Source organism: Acipenser ruthenus, chromosome 23, assembly GCF_902713425.1.
Source record: "Acipenser ruthenus chromosome 23, fAciRut3.2 maternal haplotype, whole genome shotgun sequence".
NCBI classification, from domain to species: domain Eukaryota; kingdom Metazoa; phylum Chordata; class Actinopteri; order Acipenseriformes; family Acipenseridae; genus Acipenser; species Acipenser ruthenus.
The window spans coordinates 6,093,247-6,118,597 of record NC_081211.1 but is presented as its reverse complement, the minus strand read 5'-3'; the positions used below and the strand labels follow the sequence as shown (position 1 = coordinate 6,118,597).

At 36.6% G+C, this 25,351-nt stretch overlaps 1 protein-coding gene across 1 annotated transcript in view; it reads right to left on the bottom strand.

The window, feature by feature from the left end:
- Positions 1 to 321: 321 nt before the first annotated feature.
- The window catches only part of LOC117413099 (parkin coregulated gene protein-like), an 89,642-nt gene continuing 64,612 nt past the window's right edge, over positions 322 to 25,351 (bottom strand). Inside the window, exon 5 of the mRNA XM_058997609.1 lies at positions 322 to 2,925. Coding sequence (XP_058853592.1) covers positions 2,765 to 2,925 — 161 coding nt within the window. The 3' untranslated portion in view covers positions 322 to 2,764. The remainder of the gene's footprint in view (positions 2,926 to 25,351) is intronic.

The window sequence follows — 25,351 nt, the reverse complement described above, 5'->3', positions numbered from 1 at the left end:
TAGCAGAATGATCCCCAAGCCTAGCCATTGGCTTGGACAATGAAAATTGAAAATCTCACAAACTGCTGAAAATTGAAAATCTCACAAAATCTAATTTCATATTCATCTTTTAACAAAAAAGGCCATCACAATTTTATTTTATTATACATCATACAATGTAGCCCATCAAAACCATAACATGCATCTTGAGATGCATCACACATGATGAATGGATCATTCCCTTTGTGTATTGTTGGATCTCAATGGCTAAATCTACATAGTATTTATTTCCTGATCAAGTTATCCCCCTTCATAAAAGAGAAAAGTGAGAGAAGAGAAGCCTTTTAATAGAAAGTGTGGTTTATTGAGTGGTTTTATAATGGAACAGAATGCATTTGCTTTAAAGATAAAAGGAGGATCTGACTCTGGCAGTGCACTTTTATAAAAAGGTACCCAGGTGGTTTGGGAGTATATTTGCTGCCTCATATAGAGCTGGGTAAGCCTAGACTGATACACAGCACATGGGGACACGCTTCATGATCTCAACCAGAAGAACATCAAAACCAGAAGAAAGTCAATGATAAAATCATATGATATATCAATAGCCTAAGAACACTAAATCTAGACAAAAAGAAAACAAGCAATACCCTGAAATGATTTAATCATCTTGAAAACGAAAGAAAAATATCATTTCAAAATCCACCTACTGTATTCCCTATTAACAATATGACCCTTCACCCCTTATAAATCTGGTACATTTGCAGTTGTTATGTAGTGTTTTACACAGAGCACACAATTATAACATGGTACATTATTTTACTATGGTACAGTATATTTATTTGGGATTCACTATGACTGCATGCACTTTGCTACGCTTTTCCTAGAATTGTCAGAATAATGTCTTTTTAGTATCACCTTGGACCCATTATCTACCACATGTAAACACAATCCCTGCTCATTCTCTTGGTGTTGGTATTATGTATTAAATGAATGCTGCTTTACAGAAGTACAGTACTGGGCTCTAGTGGGACAAGGGTATCCATGCCAGTGGTCTCCTAACACTAGATTGAAAGATCATCTGGGCAAACAGATTGAGTGGAATAATCTCCTTACCCCCTTTGTATTTACTGGGGCTTCTGGATAAACACATATAATCACATATCGGATTGTTGAATTTTTCTTCACAAACGAATAAAATGCATTTTTCAAACATCATTCTTTTCTAATCTAACCCGGATCATGAATGCAGTTGGCAAAGGTTGCTATGTGATGTAATCGCTCGCGCTCAGAGTCTTAAGGCATCGGCGGCATTCATTAATTTGTGATTGATAGTCCAGCGATTATATCGACAACGCAGAATTACATTGCTTTGTATTATTTCTATAATAATATAACATTATTGACATCATGATGAGTCAAAGAGAAATGTCGGATATGTTTGCTACAGCAGGTGGAAAACAGAGGAAATTAAACACAGCGAGACAACAAGGAGGAATCCACTTGCAGAAGAAACTATTAAATATTGCTTATGCCCAGATACAATACATGCTTTAAAGAAAAGGTACCATAGAGGGCTGTGCTGTGACCCTATTTCGATTTTAGATTCTTGTCATTTCTTTAAATTCCGGTTTTCTTTAAAAAAAAAAAAAAAAAAATAGTATTCGGTATTGCAGTAGTTGCACTAGTTTTAGAATGGTACCGGAATGCAGAGCTGCTCTAGAATGCTGGAATGCACAGCTGGATCGGCAGATTATATTGGGGGTTCACTACAATTTTAGATACAGTTTGGTTGAAATTTACTGTTATAATTTTTTTTTCTAACATACTTCCGCCGTGTGCAAATGTTGATATTAGTGTGGCAAATGAAAGGTTACTTTCGTGCACGAAAAGGATCAAAACATACCTGCATACAGCTACTGGGGATGAGAGATTGAGCGACCATTTAGTTATTGAGAGCTAATCGGACAAAGCGAAAACCTTACAGCCTGGTGTTGACAAATTTGCCAAGATTAAAGCGAGACATGACCCCCTTTTATTTTATTTTATTTGTGATTAGCTGGGTTAACATGTTATTTAAAACTTTGATATATGTTTCTACTTTCGACATTCACAGAATTGTGGTGCTTATTTAGCAGTTTGTGTTCATTGGTTTATATTTGATACAAAGTGTCATTCTTTGTGGAAAGCAGGTGAAATGTATCAAACTTAACTCCAGGTTGTAAGCATGTATCAAATTTGGTGAGATGTATTCAGATGAACACGCTAAAATAAATTAAACTGCACTCTTACCCCTGGCTCTTTTTGTAAAGCCCATGCAATACATGACATTTTTCTTTTTTTTTTTTGTTCAATGATCTGAAATAAGAGCAGTCTGATGTCCCTAGCTGCTACTGTAAAACATTAATGCAGCAGTAGTTACAGTATGTATCTGTGAAATTTTTACTTAACTGGGATATCGGAAGCTGGCAGCAGAGCCAATTTGGTTAGTGTTAAAGCCTTTACCCACTTTTAAAACATAAAAGTCCCCCCTAGAATTGTTCTGATGCCCCTGGTTGTGGTATTAAATGATTAAGATGACTAAGAAAGAAAGAAGAAAAAAAAACATTAACAACTTCAATGAAATATCTGTTCATTGTTCTCCAGGGAGTAATATGTTAGCATCAGGAAATATGTTTAAAAACACAAACACAAAAAGGCATCATTAATTTAATCAGGTACACAACAATCAGTTTTGCATAGGCTGGATTAAGTTTGCGAGCTGGTGGGGAAACGGTATAGTGTCCGCTCAGTTCATCATGCAGGACTCGTACGTAGGAACCATGTACTTGATGTTGATGAAGGAATCCTCCCCTCCATAGCGCTCAAACACCTCCAGAGTCTCCAGAATGAGGTCCCCAATATTCTCCCGCTTCTGCTGGCTGTAGTCAATGCCATCTCCAGAATTGACTGAAACAGAAAAGGGACAGAATGTGACCGAGCAGAACCGGAAAGTAATGAAAGGCTTTGTTTTACTTTTAGGCACAAAGTCAACTCAATTAACCAGTGGAGCACTAAGGTGCTCAGCTTTTTATTGTGGAATAGAGTCTCTTGTGTATTAAGGGGGAGGGGAATGCATGGCGCAATGCAGTGTCTATTTATCTCATAAGGATGTCACACTGTAAAACTTGCAACCAACAGCAAACATTCCTCCTTTGTACTGTGTGGCTTATTGGCTCAGTACTGAATTCTCCTGGCTTACAATCAACAGCCTGCCGCACCAAACCAATAAAAATCACGCTTAGTGCAGGCTAAGCTGAATACACGATGGCTGTCAGTGGATATGAAGAATATCACACAGGTGCAAACAAATCATCAGCAGCTATAAGGTCTTATGTCACGTATGGAAAACACATTTATATCCCTCATTGCAGTCAGCTTGCACTTTCTCCTTTCTACTGATATGCCACACGGTAATTAGACATGCACAGGTGATCTATACCACCCAGCTCCATCCACCACACAGCTGCAGAAGCCAGAGAAAATATACTGGAGAAATTCTCATCCCATTAGGGGGAGCGGATCTAGTTGTGCTCAGAAACTCAATTAGGTTTAAGTGGAGAGCTGAGCTGCTTTTTTTTTTTTTTTTTTCTTTAACTCAGAGTCCATTAATAAAGAAATTGAATCACCTGAGGCATAATATAAATAACTTGCATACCTTCTATTGCGCTGCATATTTTCTTAATTGGAAAGGTTGCTAGATCACACAGATTGGTTAATCTGTTATTACAGTATTGGTAAATGTAAATGTTTTGTTTTTTTTAATCTATGTACCTGAAGTAGATCAGGGATGGAAATGTGATCTTTTGTATCATCATGTCACTTCCCCCATGCATACAGTGTAACTGCCCTTAAACAACCACAGTGTGTAATGTGACTATGCGGTTGCTACTTTAGGATAGCCTATATATTTTTAATGCACTTTAAATTTCATATATAATGCTATTAAAATGCATTGCCAAGAATACAATCATTGGATTTGTATTGCATTGATCTCTTGAAATCTAGTTACTAGGATTAGGATATTCACCAGTCATGATCATTAAAGAAATGGCACTAGCTCATAGGATAATACACATTCTCTTTATTTAGATTGTCAGACTACTGGAACACAGATGTTTAAATCTTCGATTATACCTTTTCTATGAGCTCACCTCAATCCTGACAGAACACCCCCTTCATTCAAGCCACGACAGCCAATTGTGCCAAATTGTGTGGCAGTTTTGTGATTCAGTTTTGTCTATTGATATTCATTTCAGGCATGAGAGGCTTGTGAATTAGCTCACTGCACCACCGTGGTCGGTCATCCTTGATTTACTCAATGTATTCAACATGCTTATATTTTACAAACTGATATCCAAACATAAAAAACCATTGTGTTTTGTTATTGTTTTTGTTTTAATGGTGTTGATAAAGGAATAGTTGGCTTCTCAAGCAGAGGGAGGGTATGATAACGGCAACAGGTGGCTTTGATTCTCACAAATGGGCACCTGTCTTTGGAGCATAAAATCAAATGTGCACCATTCATACGGCAATAAAAAGCATTCATTTCACAGGCTCCTGCTTCTGAAGAAATCTGGTAACAATCAGCTACAGTCCACCACACTACAGTGAAATAACAGCCTCAGTGTCTCAGCCAATGCTGAGTGACATCATTCTCACTCTTTTTTTTACAGTTGTGAAACCAGCAGACTCTGTTTTGAAGGGATGATATTCCCAATGATTTTACTTTTGAATACAGGGTTTCTCTTGTGTATGTATCTGTAGGAATTCATTCCAGAACACTGTAATAAAATGTTTTTTATAGTTTTAATGTTTCATTCCCCTAAACTTACAAAAAGTCACTGTGTACATGCAATAGGGTGGGCCAGAGGCACATTTCTTTCTGCTTCACCCAGCTCCTGTCTGCCTGTCCTTTCTGCCCTAACAGCTGTGGAGCAGATGTCTCTATCAACAAGAAAGGCTCTGCCTGGAGAGGGGGCACCCCATTTGTTTAAACATTTTTACAATTGCTATAGGAGCGTCAAGGCTAGAATACATCACAGCCAGTGAGTGGTATAACAGGACACAGACACAATCTGGGAAGCAGAAGAGAAGCACATTTCTGTGATGAATAAAATGATTGTAACAGTACAACATTAACAAGAAACAACTTATCTGCAGGAAAAGCAAACAAGTCTGCCTGTAACATATATCCACCGCAGGAGGTGTTTATGGGCTAAATGTCCTTCCTGGCTGCTATGTGAAATCTAACACCAGAGTCAAAGAGCAGTGTTTAGGATATGTTCAAAACAGCCCAACCATTGAGAATACGGGTTCCCTCCTGCACTGGGGAGACACTGAAAGCATGTCACTGTACGCAGTTCACCTTTATTATTCATTCGTCTGACCTCAGTTTAATATTCCTCAACGGGTGTTCGTATTGTCAGAGACTGAATTGGTAACTTAGTTGAGTGAGAAAGACACAATTCATCTAGCAGACTGGCTGCAAGGGGCGGACTGGATAAGATCCCAATCACAGAAATGTCTGACTCCCAGTGGCTTGATCATACACAACTGTTGTTTGAAAACGATGGGCTTACGTAATAAAAGCACAAAGTCAGGCAGTGTTCGAGGTTTCTGAGGCAACTGAATGTGTTACTTCTGTGTCAATGTCCAAATATTTGGCAGGGTCATCCCATTCATTGAATTGAGAAATAACTTTGAATATAACACACACACATTTTGAGCTGCAAACATACAAGCTAATTACTAGTCAGGCATTTAGCTGGTACATTTTGGCTAGAGGAGGCTTTGTGGTCTAGACAAGAGCAAAGGACTAGTTGTGTTCCAGTTGTGTTATTTTCTAATTGAATAACGTTCTTCATTTTTACATAATTTCGTTATCTTAATGTAGATACGTTTAGTGATTTTTTACTCTCAATCGATTGCTTTTCATGATGTATCGGAGAGCATAATATTAATAGCAAGGTGAGGCTAAAATCTTATCCTGTGGGAGGAGGTTGACTGTACATGGTAGTTTTCAAATGAGGGAGTAAAGAGAGGTGTTTAATCCATGATTGATTAAAAGGGGGTTGTATTGATTGAAAATATGGGTGTGGTTGCAGTGATCTGACCAAAGTTCAAATTATAATATTAACTTTTTTTAACCTGTGTATATTGAGAATCATCTAACCCATGAAATTAACACAACATATCTGACTGTTAGCTCTTTTCTAATTAGATTTGTATAATTCATTGAACACAATAATTAAAAATAGAGGGTTAGCCGTAGCTGTCAATATTTCCAGTACTGGAACCCTAGGAAGTATCATTTATCTGATTTAATTTTAATACAAATATTTAGCAATTTCTAAAAGGAGGAGGAGTGAAACTTAACACCCTACTGGAAAAAAGGAGGGACCTACAATATTTTAAAAAGGATTGAATAAGTTGACACTAATCTGTAACAAATAGGAGGGAGGGTATAGCCTCACCCTTAGAGTTGTAACAAGTCACTAATTAAAAAAAACATTCTTGCATTTGCACTTTACAGAAATGTCATCAAGACTAGAAATAAATATGTGCTTGGTGTGAAGAGGTTTGGCACTCTGATGCAAAGAGCTGCCCTGTGACATTCCAGAACAGTCGAAAGGTTCAGACTCCCCTCCCCCAGCTCCACCCCGAGACGGACAGCACAGCTTCAGCTGCCCCAGGACCTACAGACACTGGCTCCCCCAGGACCCACAGAGCACAGCTCGCTTTATCAATAACAGCGATCACAATCAATAACAGCAACTTTTTATTATAGCTCAGAACCCTGTGCTAAAACAACAAAGGTAAACAATTCTGGTATACCTAAATTTATTCTCCTCTGCAAATCATGAAATCATTCATTTTCCTGCCCCTATAAAATGGAGACTCAAACACATAAATACTTATATATTTAAAGAGGTTACATAATTCAGAGTGGAATGCACAGTAGCATGCCAACGGTGAGGAAGGCAAACGATTCACAAAGGACATAGTCACACGTTAATTATAGACTTTCCTCATGCGTGGAAGTTTTCTAGCTATTCCACTCAGAACTATCACATATTGTTTGTCCGACATGTACAGAGTTAGTTCAGTTTAAAGTTAGTTTTTGTTTCAAGTCTTATCTGCAGCGTAATCAGTGGGGGAGGGTTAGGCTGAACCAAGTGAGTGTTCAGAAAAGAAATATGCAGAAAAACATGTTATACTAAGTAATGTGGTAACATACTTCCACTGCACTCTGTCAGCACTAACATAATACAAATATATGTATATATTATCAATATTCATCTATAAACTTTATCTTAATCAAATAACATTGAATTTACTCAATTGTGCTGTACTTTCCACATAGGCAAGAAAATACCATGAATGTACAGTAATACTGAACATCTACTGCATGATTTGTTGTCCTTAAAAGGCAGCAGCTACAGAAAACTTCTTTTTTTTTTATATAACATACTGACTGTAGATACCATTGAGCAGAAATAAGACCTTGATAATAAATCTGTAAGAAAAGTAGTCATACAAATGACTTATATTAAAATGCAGCAGTTTCTAATATTATTATTACAATTGCCTTTTTCTGCAGTGCCCCCGTAGGTTTCTCACTATAAATGGGTCCGTCGCATATTGTCAGAATACGATACCACTACAAAATCAATGCCCACAGATTTTAACTAATTACATCAATATCCCTAAGGTTAGATTGTGTTAATTTATGGAAATCGATATAGACTTTCAACAGGGCTCCTCTGGCTGTGAAAGGAGTGGTGGCAGTTTAATCAGAAACATGATAAAGACAGAGCTGTGGAGTCCAGAGTGGCAGAGGGAGTTGGAACAGTGGAACAGTAGAGGAATGTTAGCAGACCCAGTGTGAGTATTTAAACAGTTGACACAGACGGTGGTTTGTTGGAAAACCAGAGCCTGTGAATGGACAGATGCCCCTTGTTTGTTCTGCATGGAGCCCAGTGCGGGATCAGGCATGGAGAGGCTGCATTGTTCGTGGGCCGCCGATCGGCTGATGGTGGGGGAGGGGTGGAGTGCAGCTGCACATTAGAGATCTGATCACGGGGGGATGGTTTTCGTAAAGGGTGGGGGTGGGTATTTACAGCTCCTATTGGGGCTGGGAATAAGGGCCCTGACTCTGTGACTGCTTGAATGTGACTGGCCATTAGATATCATCCCATGAGGAGCAAATGGGAATAGGAATGTTTTATTATCCCACTTCAATGGGTTCAGAGAGGACTGCAATCAAACTCTGCACATTTGCATTGGGTTCAAAAAGTTCTGCTTTCAATTTTGAAATCAAATGGCTTTCTAACGTCAAACATTAACGTATGGGAATTATAGTACATACTGTAATAATATAAATGAAATGTGTCTTTAGTGACCTATTAGTTCTGTGTTTGATTGGAAGGAACAATTCAAATGGACTAATGAGATCTATAGTCATGACCTTTACAAACATATATATATATATATATATATATATATATATATATATATATATATATATATATATATATATATATATGTATATACTGTATATATATATATATATATATATATATATATATATATATATATATATATATATATATATATATATTCTGATTGGCGTTCATGTATTCCTACTTACTAGTAATACATGTATTTAAAACAGAGACTTCCTTTTAGAATTACAGCGCATCTTTCCTAATACGAATGATGGTTTATATTTGAAGATGGTTAAGCAATTTGTTAATATTCATTTTTAGTTCCTGTTTTTAGTATTCGTGAACAGTTACTGTGCAGAAAGTTAATTTGTAAACTTTGCTGCTTTCTTAACTAACACAATGTGGCTTGTTAATTTCACTGGCAATTTCCTATACAAATAATGTGCACACTATTATGCAAACTGGATTTATCACAGCTGGCATTTGAAATTTAACAAGGCCCTTTCATTCCGCAATTCATTTGAAAATTAATATCAGCCAGTGCTGTTCTAACCAGCTGACATCTATAATGGTTTCAACAATACCCACATAGACCCGACAGGGATTTTGCTGGCTGCAGTGACAGAGAGAAGAGAAATAAAGAGTGAAAAATGTGATATGAAAACAGCAGGGAAACGGTGAAGTGAGAAAAGAGGAGGAAATAAAAACGAGATGAGGGCATAGAAAAGAAAGAGTACAGGGGACAAAAACAACGACATGACAACATGCATAGAAAAAGCAAAAGAAAGGGGTAAAAGCTTCTGCTAAATGACTAATAATAATAAAAGGAGAGCACAGAGAAGAGGCTGGTGAGCTTGTGTGAAATCAAAGAGATAAATATTATACATAATTTAGGTTACGTTTTGTTTTCGTACTTTTTCAAAATCTCCATAAAAATACAACTTATATAAGAATTAATATTTGTATGTTTTTTATTCAATTCATATATTCAACTATAAAAAGCCAATGGAATGGCGAAATGGGCGACTGAACTGCAAGAGAAAGGTGCTTCCAGGGCAGGCTGCAGATTAATCATATCATAGACCTCCAGTTCTGTCGATCCAGCATCTTTCATGTGCAATCCCTACAAATAAATCAATCAAATGTGCACACATGCCCATACTTCAAATCATAATGGGTCCTCTATTCGATGCTGAATGTCTGGTACAGTCCTATTTTAACAGTATCATTACTGTATCATCAATCTGACTCACAGACATTTAGTGATAAAAAAATAAATACAAATCACCCAAAACATTTTTTACTTTTGATGCCTGTTAATATGTAGCGGACCCTTGGTAGTTATCAGTTAGTCCACCTTTACGCATCCCAAAACAGGACACATTTTCTACTAATGCTGAACATCTATGGGCGCACCACCGACAGAAGTGAAATCTATAAGACAACAGTAGAAAATAGATCCATATGAGTTGATTCCCTACCTAACTACAACAATCGAAACAGATCTTAGTTCATGTGTGAGTAGTGCATTGTTCCTGTTCAAGAAGAACAAGCAGACTACATATCATCACTAAACAAAAAGGAATTTCAAAGTGGGACTGTGGAACTAATAGTTATAGATATTCAAACTATGCCCCCTTTATTACTGTTTAGTGAATCTTATTAAAATAGTTTTACATCATGTTTATTAAACATGGTCACATCCAAATTTTTCCCTTGTGCTAATTATCAGCATGTGTCATCTCAGATAGGCAGCAATATTCTCACTTATACCCTGATGTGTTAACGGTGGCAGTGTTTAATTAAGTATTAAAAACAAAAGATGCCACACACCGTGAAGCTCAACGGTGCTTATCATTTGGGAGAAAATGTTAATGTTAATTACAATTAGGCTTTATTATATTTTACTAAATGCTTAATACAAAATTAAAAAGGTAATTAACAACAAAGTGTCAGGGGCCAGGCTCTTCAGATTATTATAAAATCGGAAGTATTTCAGCACTTCTTCTCAGTTAGTAGATGTAACCGGGACACCGTACTGTCCCTGGTTTCTCGGATGCATGCGTGTGCAAACCCATGTGTCACAGTCACTCTTTGTCTTGTTACTAATTTACTTTTTCTCTGCTCTTGTTAGTTCCTCCTTTCACTCTGACTCGCTTTCCTGAGTTGGTTTCCGCCCTTCCTCCTACATCCTGTCTCTCTCACACTTCCTCTTTTCCTTCTAGGCTGCCCTTATTTTTCTTATTCAAGATATTTCTCTTCTTTCTATTTCTTTTAAAAAATACATATTTTGTTGTAAACTATTTCCTAAAACAATGCTTTTAGCAATACACAGGTCATTATCAACTTTGGTAAATAATCAATTAATTAGATTTTTTTAATGAAATCCAACTTTTTTTTTTTTTTTTGCAAAGTCAGTGCTTGTACTGTATGGTGGACAATCTAATATACTGAAATTAAGACAACGCAATACACAATGTTTCTTGTAAAACTGTGATACAAAAAAATGTTTTTTCCTTTACACAACAGATATGTTTAAGTAACAAGACTGTCCCAATTCTGTCTGAACAGATGCAAGTCATGATTACATGTTTAAAAAGATTACCAGTAATCACTGCAGCACTAAAGTTTATAACACCTTAGAGATACCATATTTTGCAGGGACATCCATCCTTACATGTTAATAAGATAATAGATTTTAAATTTTATATATTTTGGACAATGGACCATATTTAGAAAACTCTAAAGACTGCTCTTAAGTACTGTTTATTCAGTGCTAAACAGTCTCTTAGATTAAACAGTGCTTTGAAAAATGAGATTACACTTCTAATCCCCACAAACAGTTGAAAAACGTATTTATGATATGCAAACATGTATTTAAACAGTTGTGAATATGACCACAATACTACCAAAATACTACAAAATATATGCAAGCTTCAGAACTTTGGTGAAGCTAAATATTACTGTGTTTTTCTCTCCTCTTCTTTTCCTTATTTCCCTTTTGTTCTGCCCTATTTATAGTCTGGTCAGTCTACAGGACTTCCTGCATGCTGTATTGGCACAATTTGTGCTTTCTTCTCTGCCAGAGACACTCATTTATTTATTTATTTATTTTTAAATTTAGTAGTCGCCAATTATTTTTATTGTTTTCTCCCCAATTTAGAAGTGTCCAATTATTTTTAGGCTCAGCTCACCGCTACCACCCCTGCGCTGACTCGGGAGGGGCGAAGACAAACACACGCTGTCCTCCGAAGCGTGTGCAGTTAGCCGCCCGCTTTTTTACACACTGCAGACTCCCTTCCATCTCCATGTTGTGATGGCGCCTGGCCAGACCACAGGGGTCGCTGCTGGTGCGCGGTGAGCCTCGGAGACCCTGGCTGACCTAGCCCTCCCTCCCTACCCCCGGGCGGTGCTCTGCCAATTGTGCACCGCCCCCTGGGAGCGCCCGTCCTCCGTCGGCAAAGGAATAACCTGGACTCGAACCGGCGACGTCCAGGCTATAGGGCACATCTTGCACTCCACGCGGAGCCCCTTTACCAGATGCGCCACTTGGGAGTCCCAAGACACTCAGCTTTGACATGGTCTCTGCCTTTCTTGCCAGAGAGCAGCGAGTTTGCAGCACAGAGAAGTCATTATTACATCGCTGGACAGGGATACAGCTTCCATTCTTCACTCTGCCTCCAACAGAAATGCTTCCTCTACTAGAGGGTCCTTTTCTGATGCATTAATAAAAGATTAACAGGAATGGCTTAAATTCAGCTTTTTAGTCTCATTATGTTCCCCAGACCACTTTCTCTGTAACTCCCTCAACTTTCATTTCTTTAGATTGCAAGAAAGAAGACTTGATGTGGTTTCTTCAGTGGTTAGTGTGTTAATCGCTATTAATTCATGTCTAGCTAATAGACTTAAAGTGCTGGTTTCACAGACCCCAATTAGCACTAATCTTGGACTACCTAATCTTACTTTAGGTAAGGTAGTCCAAGGTGCTAATCAGGTCCTGTCAAACCAGTCAAAAGAGTAACTAATATGATGGCTCTTGCCCTGGTCTTGCATGTGCAATGGAGATCACATTATTTAAAGAGCAGCATGGTACAGATATGAAATATGACAGTTATCTTAACTAATGTATTCTTATTCCAGTTAAGATTCACTTTGTATATCATTTTCTGTTTCAATCATGACATCCTGTTAACCTCAAAACGTAGAAGCATAAAGCCACCCTGTGGCCCAAATATGTCTCAAGCATGTCTTCTCTCCAAGTACAGCTGGTATACCACAGTGTAACCATCAAGTTGTCTTCTGCAACACTCTACCCCAGTTCCATGTGATATTTTTGCGGATGTGTTTTTTACATTCACAGAAGGGACAGGTTCATGATTTCACTCAGGTGTAGCACCTATGCTTGTAGACGCTTGAGAGGTCACAGGGGTGCTTTAAAAAGCCACAACAGGATGTGAATGTAAACAAGAAGAAGAATATGTTAGTTTGGATAACTGTAATATTTAATTGCCATGCCCCGTTTAATAGTCTGCATGGGAATCCAGGGTAGAGATCTTTTTGGACATTGAACCTTGAGCTACTGTTATCTCTTGCTGGCACCAAGATCAAACCGATTTCATCTTGTTTGTATCATTTAGTATTATGCAACTATTGACATGAGTAGCAAGATTGGAAAAACAGAAAGCAGCGCATACTCAAACTTCCACAACTCCCTACCAATCAGGATCCGACACTGACCAGCACTGGATATGAACACATCTGCCAACAACTCAAAAGATGAACGACACGCCTGCTGTGTGCTGTGTTTATACAGTGTGCTTGCACTAATACTTTTTAATGCATTGCCAAATACTAGCTGTCGGTCTGTCTGTAGACTGCTTTTTTATATGCTCTGTTTAAGTTATTTGTCAAATAAATAGTAGTACTTTAAGGGCTTGACAGTTTGGGCAAGTTACAAAAGAAGCACAAACCACGCCTGTTTTTGCAGGTACATAAAACAATTGTTGCAGATTTTTAAAGTTTCTTTTTCAATAAAATTCATTTTTCCAATTGATTCCTGTTTAGTATTAAAAATGCATTATGCAAGTATTTGTATTTTTTATTAATATTAATTATTAGTAAATATTACCCTTTGATGTGATTGATGAAATGAGGGGCAAGAGGTTACATTACAAGAACAGGAAGGTTATGTGTTGGGTACTCTATCATATCATTATCACACACAATACACCTTTATACACTATATTCAATTCTTGTACTATATGAGCAATCATTCCTTGCCACATTCACAATGAGGAACTAGTCAAACTTTCCTCTACTGCATGCTTTTGAATACAAATACCAGAAATCAAAAGGCATGGATTGGATTTTTATGTAGTAACAAGTGTGTGCAATGCAGACACTGGTAAAAAGTACTTTTACTGCACTGTACTTGCCTTGACACACCCTACTTGTAATTAATTTGGTATCGTACTAGGGTTAGTTCATACAGGAGTTACACAAACTCAATGCCTGCTCTTGTTACCGTGTTGATGCCTTGAGTTACAACAGTACTACAAAGGTAAGGGGAAGGCTAGTTTACAACTAAACACAATAAGACTGATGTCATTTAACACGGTCAGTTTGATCATATCAACTCAGACAGACTATTGCATGGCCATGCTATGGTGTCATAGGCACAGAAAGTGACTGTATTGACTCTCACTCTGCATGCTTGCAAAGGGTCACACAGATTAACAGCAGCAACATCACAACATGGAGATGGAAGGGAGGTCATAGTCCTTTGTATATGGCTTGAAGCAGTACAGTATATTGGTATTGTTCATTTTTTGTTTTCTATTTTAAAATGATTCCCTATTTTATTTAATCATAATGATGTGCCATTGTGTGACATTAGTAAAACTTTCTTTTTGTTAATGTTTTAAATCTATCTTAATTTTAACACACAGTGAAACTAACCACTAGAACCTTCAAATTTGTATTCAAACTTTTACAAAAAGGATTGGGTAAGAAAATATAGAATACCTACAAGGTATAACCTTTCAAATTAATAATTACATTTTTTCAGCTGGAGTTTAACTCTAAATTGTGTATGGAAGCTGGCAGTAGTAGATTCATGTTCTTCCTGTTTATATTTTAAACAAAGAGACAGAGCTTTGGGTGATCCAATAAAACAGTCAAATGGAGATCTTTGATAGCCCCACAGTTCCAAGATGTTCTTGTTTATTTGACAGGAACACATAAAAAAATAAAGAGCTCTGATGAATCGGGGGAAAAAGTAAATGAAAGTTATTGTGTGATGAACGCGGCCAGGGGCTGCTGTTCCAGATTGTATTGGCTAATATTACAAAAAGAAAACTGAGCTTTATATCGAATTCTGCTGAGATTAAATCATGTGCAAACATACTCGAGTCATTAGGCTAAATGAACAACCTCCAAAACCTTGATACACAGCACTCAGGGGAGGCATAGTACATTCCTTTAAAACAATTGCTGCCTTGGTCTCTGCGCAATCAACACAGACATTAACTCAGCAATAAACATCATTCTGAAATCAATTCTTTATTATTTTTTTGCTTTTGCTTGTAGAGTGCTGGAGAAACTCAGGACTCTCCTAAGGGCAACAAATTTGAGGCGCCTGGCTGTGCTATTGGACAGATGAGCTGCAGGTCACATGATCTGTGCGGGATCCTGTGTACTGCCAATGGAATTTAACCAGGTCACACAAACACAGTATTCATAAGCTCAACTCGCCAGACTTAAACTCCACAGCCGGTACAAAAGGAGCAAAGAAACCTGACAGATAATCTGTCAAATCCCTTTTCAATAAAACCCTGGAGAATGTGTAAGAAGACATAGTGTTTCACAGATAAAACTCAAATGAAACTGGGCTAAAACCGAATTTAAAGTCTAAATGAAAGCTGAAGGGAGTCCACGTGTGTATAATTTAATAGTTTTGTTTGAAATAACTGAGGGTTGTTTACTTGTTATTATTTCATATTTGTTTTTAGTTCTTTTAATGAATTTAAAATATTTAGTAGACAGTCACAATCATTTCACTGCTTAATTAAAAAATCCATATGATCAGTATTATTATGAATAACAGATCACCCCCTCCCTCATAATGTTGAAACTGAGTGAGACGGAAGGAGGGGTGTAACCCATTACTTCTTTTCCCAAACCAATTGCACAATTGCACATGTGTCATTGATTAAATGCAATCCTGTCTTTTTATAGATTTTACCGATTCCATCTTAACCATTGTTTTATTCTATGAGTATTGAACCCCCCCCAGCATTGCAATGCTCCCCTTATAATTTACTAGATCCACAAGACTTCCTTTAACCAAAGACACGTATTATGGAATTGACAGATTGGCTGTATTGTTTATATATTAGGTTGCTTTTGTATTTATTATTCAATCCATTTAAGACATTTTTTCTAAAATGTAATTATCAGCTTGATGTATGATACTGTGTAATTCAAAAATCAATACAAATCGAATTCCTTGTTACATTAGTTCAAATAAGTAATTTAGGATACAAGTGGCACAAAGAGCAGGAGCGACCCTTGAGGAGTGTGATTGTGTACTCTTGTCATACAGTGTTTTGGTTTTTCTTTATCTTTTTTTACTGAATAATTCCCAAGATTTATGGTAGTTTTTTTTTCTGGACCAATTACTCTTGTTATTCAGTCCCCAATACTAATTATTCTGAAAAACAAAATGTCCTGATTTTAAATCGGATTTGCTTTGCCCTCCAGCTTCAGAAAAGAAGTATGGTAGGTTTATAATCTGATATGTAATGTAGCTAAATATATATATATATATATATATATATATATATATATATATATATATATATTGGATCCTTATGTAGCATTACTGTAGCTGCATTACCGCAATAATAAACAGTAAATGTTTTCATGCTACAGCTGGCATGTTCAGCTCCACCACACTGCATACACTAAACAATACAACAAGTATTGCAACAGTGACCATATATGCTTACTTTCATACGTGCAAATAGCGCATGCAGCAAAAGCAAGAAGGTTTAAGTTTATTATACACTTCATTAATTTGGGGAATCTTGTAAAGGTATTTTCATTGTTTGTTTTTCCTACTGATTTCATCCTGAAAAATATACTGTGAATAATTCCATGGAAATATATTCGAAGATTAAAAAAAAAAACAATAACACATGCATGTAGTCTTTTAAAGCTTAGATACATATATAATGACACCACAGACACTAAGCAAGGGGTAGCAGGGGCATAAAACCTCCTGGGCAAAATGGTACTCCACATTTTTGAATATTACACCTCTGAACAAAACTCATTAATTTTCTGAACCTGCGATGGTGCTCTTTAAAAGGCAAAGAGTCAGTATGCACTCCTGTACAGCAATCAATGTACATCACTGTACAGCTGACCACAGGTAATAATACCAAGTCCTTTACTAGCTGTTTCAGTCTTTTTTGGCAGGACTTTAAAAAGAAAGACCTTCAATTCGTAAGTTACTTTGATGATGCACACCTACGGAGTATACCCTTACTAGAGCTGCTCATCACTATTCAACTTCTCACACTACAGACAAGCGTGTAACATTTCCTGCAGCCTTTGTGTTTCACATAAATAATAAAATAATCCTTTCATTGTAAATGTTTTTTCCTGTATCTAAAGTAAAGTTGATTTAATGGCACTTTTTGTTTTTTTTTAACTTCAAGGCAAAGAGACTAGAAAGGGTTTTGACTGTCATTTGATTGGTTTTGTTTGAAACTCCTCAAAGATTATTATTTTAATCGTATGATTCAATGAATATTTAATTAAACCACCACCTCTGGGGTAGTTTGTGCTTACAGGTCATGTTGGATTGATTTGCATAAAACTGTATTAAAAGAGTAAGGGCCTGATTCACACAATGTTTTTGTGATGGAGTTAATTCCATTTCTGTCTTAATATCAGTGCTAATACCCATCCTCAGCAAATGACAGCATTATTAAAAGTAGTTGGAGTAGTAGGATGATGTTTGCCATTCTTTGGTTACAAGGAAGGCTTCAGAGAACAAGAATTAGTCAAGGAAAACCCAGTCTGCCCATATCAGACCCTGGATATATTTAGACAGTTTCCAGGTGACATGTTTGTAATTTTACATCTTTTAACAGTGTATGTTATTTCCTATTATTCTTATTAATAAGAGTCATACACCAAACTACTACACAATCCTATATAAGAATATCCTATAGGAATCTAGCCGAAGGTTTATAAGCCACACAAAGCGACCCGATTTCAATGTTTGGTCTGGATATCAGATCGGCCTGTCACATGAATGATTGTGTTTATGTTGCACTGACAGATTCATTTGGTAATGTTTAAATCAATGGCAAAAGAATTGATGAATTTGTTGAAATGTAATTTGTGTTTGTTTGGTGCTTGGCTAGATTAAGACCACCAAACTCTTGTGACATTAGTCACAATGGAAGGCATGAAAAGCTAAGGAATTAGCCTGTTCCTCTCCGCAGATCTATTTTTAATGTTAACTGCCTAGAATTGTGAGCATGCATGGCCAATGTCTGCCATTCTCTACAATGATTTACTACTTGTTTGTTGTTATCTGTCCATTAGCTTTTTTTTTTTCATGAGTAGATTGCATTTTTTGTTACTGTCAGGCACCCTGATGGTTCTCCTGTCAGTGTACGTTGTGTGCTCTTGTTTGTTCATCATGAAAGCTCTAGCAGAGGAAGGTTTTAATTCTGTCAGTAGCACACAGTGATTAGTGTTGTAGCCATGGTTCAGTGTTGTTTCTTTGAATGTTATAATCATGTGGAGAAAAAAAAAATGCAAATCATCGTTTTATTTTCCCAAAAAATCCTGCAGCTACAGGTAGTTAAAATAAAACAACATTCAGTTTCTCTGCCCTACACCATTATTAACCATCACAATATGAGAGAACTGTTATAGTTTAAGCCATCAATGCAAATTCATGGCAAGTAAATGGCTTAACTGTTAGACACAGATCTAATCTTTCATCCATACATATGCCCAGACAGAGGAATATATTATTAACTAATACAATACATTTCCTATAGGAGCACAATAGGTGCAGTCTATAACCTGACACTGCTGAAAGTAGTAGTAGGAGGATTCTTATTTGGCTCATCAAAAGACATGCCTTCATTTTTTAATAGAAGACTTAGGGAATATAATCAAACAGGATTTTGTGATCAAGAGGTCATGAAGGAAACATGTGTTTGATCATTCTCTGTGTCCTGTTCACAATCCCATCCTAAATTAGAGTCTCTGCTATCTTCTTACTAGTTACCGTACACATTTAAGTGATGAAACGTATTAATAATTTATTGAAACATTAATATTTGAAAAATGACTGGAAAATGTAAGGTGTTGTAATATTCATGACCACAACTTCAGTTTTCACATTTATTTGAGATTTTCTTTAATATTTTATATTGGGAAATTCAGTGAGAAATTATGATGCTATATATTTAAAAAAAATGTAAGATTTGTTGTTGGGTTAATGATGCAAACATACTTTCTCCAAATTCTGCTCTAACAGTACGACCATGTATTTTAAAATATTCCAAGGACATAAATAAAGTCTGACATGTGTGCACCAGCCATAATGGCTACAGCAAAATTATGACAAAGATAAATTGGAATTAAAATCCTAGCAAATCATTTGTATTATTCCACTCCTGTTTTCTGCAGTGCAGTACAATTGACTATGCAGTTATTGTGCAAATGGCAAGGGCATTAGTTCATCAAGGTCAACTAATGCAATCATCATCCCTGTGTCTTGCTTGTTCACATAAAAGCAGTACTCAGTCAACAGAACATTTTGACAGAAATATGTATAGCAATACTGCTTATAGATAACAATTTGAAATAGCCCAGTCAGTTGTTTGCAACAAACAGAACACATTGATTCAAGCATTGAGTTCATAAATGCTTTAATTTTAACCATTGCACACTAACGGTAGTATCGAATAGCTAGAAAAGTGAACAAACTTAAAAATAGTAATGCTTTTGTTTTTACCCTAGTGGTGAACTAACAACGTTGATCATTTTATTGTATGCAACAGTTTTAATTGAAATGAAAAGTAAATGTGAACATGCAAATAAGCAAGTAACATATAAATGACAAGTTTGGAACTTTAATAGTTTTAAAAGATTCCATTATTACCTTAATTTGAATTGCTGTTACTGACCATGGTCATTGTCATCAAATAAAATGTACTACTTCAAACATGGAACTTATTTTTTTGTTAAACCCATTTCATGATTTTGTAGCCAGACAATCTAAAGCAATCTTCAATAAGCTGTCATTAACTGCAGTCACAGTAAAATGAAAAAAAGAAATGTTAACACATTTTTCTACCCCTAATTAGAACTTTCAATTTTGAGAAAAGGCTGTTTGTTAGTTTAATTACACCAATAACCTAGAGTACATAGGTCATTACTTTCAGAATTGATTTTGCTCTCTATCGAGTGCCCTTACCTTCGGCTCAGGACACTTAACTGCTACAGCGGTCAATTGGCTAAAGGGAATGACCTCTGTGGCATTATTATATAGGTAAATAACAACAAATGTATGCAATGAAGCAGGATTTTAAACTCAATCACACACAAGTGATCAAAGCAAAGGGAAACAATCAGCAGCATTTGAGGTTTCAAGGCTCCTCATCACTATTGTCCATAAATGTAAATGGCATTCAACTCTTTGTCTTCAAGTTACACTTCACCTGAAGAAGATACTTTTGTGGTCTGGACAGTGCATATATTAGCTTATGCTTTTAAAAAGGTATAAAAAAAAAACAAAAAACAAAAAAAAACTGGTTCACACATCTCGCGTGTGAGCCAGTACTGATACTCACACAAAACTGAAAACATTTTTATTTTACTTAAAAAAATTCTCGTTCTCATTCTGTTTTATTAGATACAATTTGAATAAGTTATCAAGCAACAGGAGCTGTATAACAAAGTGAATGTTCAGGACTGGTGTACAACACTGTAGTGATTTGAATATCAAACGGTAAATGGTAAATAAATCCTCCTTTAGATTTGAGGAAAGAAAACTGCAAAGTGTTCCTTTGTTTGATCTGCTGTAGGCGCATGGCTGGAGACAAAGGATCTGCCAGGACGTCCACTTGCTTTATTACTAAGGAAAGTAATAGCAGCCACATGCACTGAAGACCCTGAGACTAACCATCTCCCTAAAGTCAGCTCAGGGCCCTGCCTGACAGGGGGAGCGTGGATATGAAATGAGGAGGCTTTTGATGCAGTGAGTCGAAGCAACAGCACAAGGCTACCACATAGGCATAAAAGACTGCTGTCTATTCTTGCATTGTATTTTTTTTATTTTTTTTTTAAAACACACTTTCCATTACTACAGAGCCGTGCTGGGCAAACCCAGAGGCAGAGGTCTTATAAATCAGTTAACCTTCACTTTTTCAAACCCGATACAACCTACAACCATTTCCAAAGTTATTGAGACCCTATTCCTTATCATAGTGTCAACTATGTACAGTATGTCTGTAAACAACAATATGAAGTTGCTTGTAATCTTACAAGGGAATGCAATAGAGGACAATTTCACCAAACCCGATTAGTGTTGGAATAAGAATCGATTATCTGTCTGCAAAAACACAAAATGCCAGGGAGGGTTCTATTTTATTTTATTTATTTATATGGCAATATTTAGATACACCATTGTTTACATCAACTGAATAGATCCCTACAAGTCTTGCATATATCATTCTATTGATTTTAAATAATTTAGAAAGCAACATTACAATTTTTTTTGTTTCTATGTTTGTTGCACCCTCACTGACGAAGGCTTTTCTCTTTTTTGTTTGTCAAGTTAGACCTCATCCGCAGTTTGTTTGAGCTTCTAAAAATAAAGAAACACCTTTGCATGGCAATCAGTTTATACTTAATAAATCAGATTTCCTCAGCTCTTGATTCCTGGTGGATTACAGTGGAATGTGAGGTATATAGCACCATTTTATGTGATGAGTAAAAGCCAGCCAAATTGACAGCGGCCCAATTAAGAAAGTTCCCGGTGGAGCTGTGTCCTTGTCTGCCCAAGCTCCCTTAGTTTTTCCAAGGACACAGTCATGGCTTGAGGTGGTGACAGAAGAACATTTGTTAATCATACCCCGCAAAAGAGGCTTAGGAGGTGTTGCCCAGTCGTTTGGTTACTCAGCCATCTGGGAGACATCACTCATATACCTGCTTGCAATGCCACACTGCTGGCAACATAAATCATTATATTACATAAAACATTTTCTTCTTCTGCTATTGTGGAAACCAACTGCTATGTAAGAGTGCCCAAGTATAGTAGAGTACAGCATGAACCATTCAGATTACTCAGATTAATAGGATACTAGAAGAGCACTAATCTTGCACTACCTAATAATACTTTAGCTAAAGTAATCCAAGATTAATCTGTCTGTGAAACCAGGAGATGGTTGAAGAAGGAAAAATAGACTTTAGACTAGTGAAAACAAAAGTCTCGAGAACACACACAAATATGTAGGAGGTATAACTGCAGTGTACAAAAATAAAAAGTTGTTTTTTTGGATACACAAAGGATTTAAATGATAACATTTTTTTATTATTATTTCAGGACATTTCAGCCAAAAGATCTTCTTCAGCTGTATAGAAGCTTTTTTTTTTTTTTTTTTACTAGTCTAAAGTCTATTTTTCCTTCTGCAACAATCTCCTGGTTTCACAAAATGGCATTTTACTAATGAGAGTTAAGACCTTTTTAAGCCTTGGTTATCCCTTTAGACTTAAATTTGTTACCTCAATTTTTAATTGATCACGTAAACGTCTCTTTTTAGTACAAGAAGATTAATCCATGTGAGAAAATTTGAATAATTTACAATAAATGCATCACTTATAACCAACATCCTCTTACTGGTAATAGCACAGATTGCTGTTATTACTCATACAACAGTTATCACTGCATGGTAATTAAAAGACAAATTTAAAAAATAAATACACCTTCAAGTAATGCTTGGAAAAAAACCCCACCAAAGCTGGTGGCTATAATTTCAATAATGGTTTTGATATCTGTTTTTGCTATTTGTTGTTGCTTGTTTCTGTGTGCTTCACAACATGTTCAGTGTTTAACCTGGTGGGCTGATGCGCTTGGTGTTTACAAACACGTTTCTTGAGAAAGAACCCTGGTAGGCGAATCAGTCCATTTCGAATTGAGCAGTTAATGTCAGGGAGTGGGTGGGCGAGGAGTTGTGCCGAGACACAAATCAAAAGGAGCTACTAGTTTACACTCCTGAAATGGCTCTCCCTCTCTTGGAAATATCCTTATGCATTTTACAGGAACGTGCAGAGTCAATCTGAGATGAAATGCAAATGCAGTAAGGAGGTGGTACATTGGAAGGCTTGCAACAGAAGATTAGATTACATACATATTTTGACATATTGGGTTGTTCCCTGAGCTTTCAAATTAGCTTCTGCAGAAGAGGCTGGGAGGCAAAAGCTAATTTATCAGTATTCCTATATTAACAAGGGGCTGACCAGAAAGAGTGCAAAGTTACAATTAGAAGAATTGGCCCCAGGCTTTATGCCAGTACATGTACTATAAATGGACACTATTTGAAGGAGGTTTGTACAACCATTTGTTTACCAAATTTTTTATTTATTTATTTATTTTTAGTAGTATACTTCAACCATTACTAAATCATAATCTAATTAAACCTAAATAAACTTCCCACTTCCTTATTAAAGACACATTTGTCTAATTTTTAATGCGTTTCTTTAGGTTTACTACTTCAGTATCTGCTCCCAAGGTCCTTTTATAAAACAGAAAAACAATCTCTAACAGTTTTGATCAAGAGCTTCAGACACTGGGTTGGTATTCTCTAATGGATAGCGCAACACCTATTTTTCATACATTTCTGCTGTGCAAGCACACAGGGTAAAAAAATATATATAATCAATACATGATTTATTTGAAGCCCTGTTGTGCATAACACAGGAAAATGCTGGTTGTTATTGTATAGGAATGCTGATGTACAATACAGCCCCTCTGGGCTGCACTGGAGGTTCACTCCGCTAATTGTGACAGCACTACCATGCTTTGCCTTGCAGCAGCATTGAATCCCATGTCTCCACTTTACTATTTAAGTGATCAGTTACTCAGGGGGCTTAAAACGGCCCAATATTAATTCTTAATATTGCTTAAAGAGCCACTTACTCCTCATAATGGTACAGTACCGTTTGGTTTTCCCTGCAGTTTTATTAATGCCATGTATACATTTCAGTTTCAATAAAATCTCCCTGGATAAAGGTTCCATTTCAGATCCACCCCCCCGTCCCCCCCCACACACACACACACGTCTACAAAACTGAATCTCTGCTACAGCAAGATATTTTTACTCTTGTTAATAAATAATACAGCACTCCAAAGCACAAAAATGGGCAAACCGTTTTCAGAGTTATGATCTGAATTAAATATTCATACGGCCCTCACTGCTCCTTGTCTCTTTGTGAATATATATTAGGACTCTGCAGTTACACTTTAATCAAACAGATGCTAAATATAACAATAGAAGCTAACGCTAACATAATTCTCAGTCGGGGAGACTCCACATTAGAATCAGTTGAACTAATTAGCCTATAGTTTATGGTGTTCCATAACAGGCTGTTAAGCTATGCTAAACACTGTAGAAATGTTACAAGAAAGAACTATACAAGTGGCCCAATTTGCTAAGCTTTTTATACAAAAATTGGCAAAATTATTATTTTTTTTTAAGGTGAAAAAGAATGAAACCATGTGCTGTAGGTGCATACTGGAGCCTTATATTAAATGAGTGGGAATTGGATATTTCTTGCTTTTATTCTGCAAAAAGAGGTACATAGACTGTGTTTCAGTAAATGGGGCCCAGAGGTGCCCCCTGTAAATCCCAGGATAAATTTATCATGTGGGGCAACGACCCGATCTACACTCCCCAGAGTGGTAAACAACCTTCCTGGGATTTACAATAAAGCTGTTATGTTCCTATTTTGGGACTCTTGTGTTAAAGTATATATTTTTGTTAATTTAATGTGTGTCTATTGCAGCAGTATTATATCTTGCTTTATTTAATCAAGCAGTAAAATGTGTTGTTACTGTAGGTGCAGAACTGCACCCTGGCCAACCTAAGCCCTCCCCATCCGGGCGAGGATCGGCTAATTGTGTGCCGCCCCTTGGGAGCTCTCGTCCACAGTCAGCAGTGGAATAGCCTGGACTCAAACCGGCAGCCTCCAGGCTATAGGGTGCATCCTGCGCTCCATGTGGAGCACCTTTACTGGATGCGCCACTTGGGATCCCCCACATTAACTGTCCTTTAACCTGTTATAGAAGTCATAGTTTCAAAAAAACAAATAATAAAAGCAAAAAACAATACTGTTTGTTTAGTAATCGGTTTAGTAATGTGGTATAATTTGGAACAGTGCGTTTTGTCATTGGATTTGAATGACTACAAGATAGATTCCAAAATAAGATCCGATAAAAAGAATCACTCAGCAGCATTGAATATGAAAAAGTAAGGTACTCAGACAACTTATTTAAGTGCTGAAACGGAACTGCACTCCCTAGTATTGGGTAATGGGAGGTAATATGTTCCAGCACATGTGCTGAAGATAAAACATATTTTTCTATCCAATATTATATATTTTTTCTTAATGAAAACATGTTTTATTCTGTGTCTTCCAGGTTTTACTTACCTTAAAACAAATACGAATTTCACAATGAAACAGGTTTAAACAGCACTTTATTATATTGAATCCTAAAGGCTATTTTTATACACATACAGTAAATGTTTCAGCTCCCCTTTAAAACATTTTACTAGATGATAACCTCAATA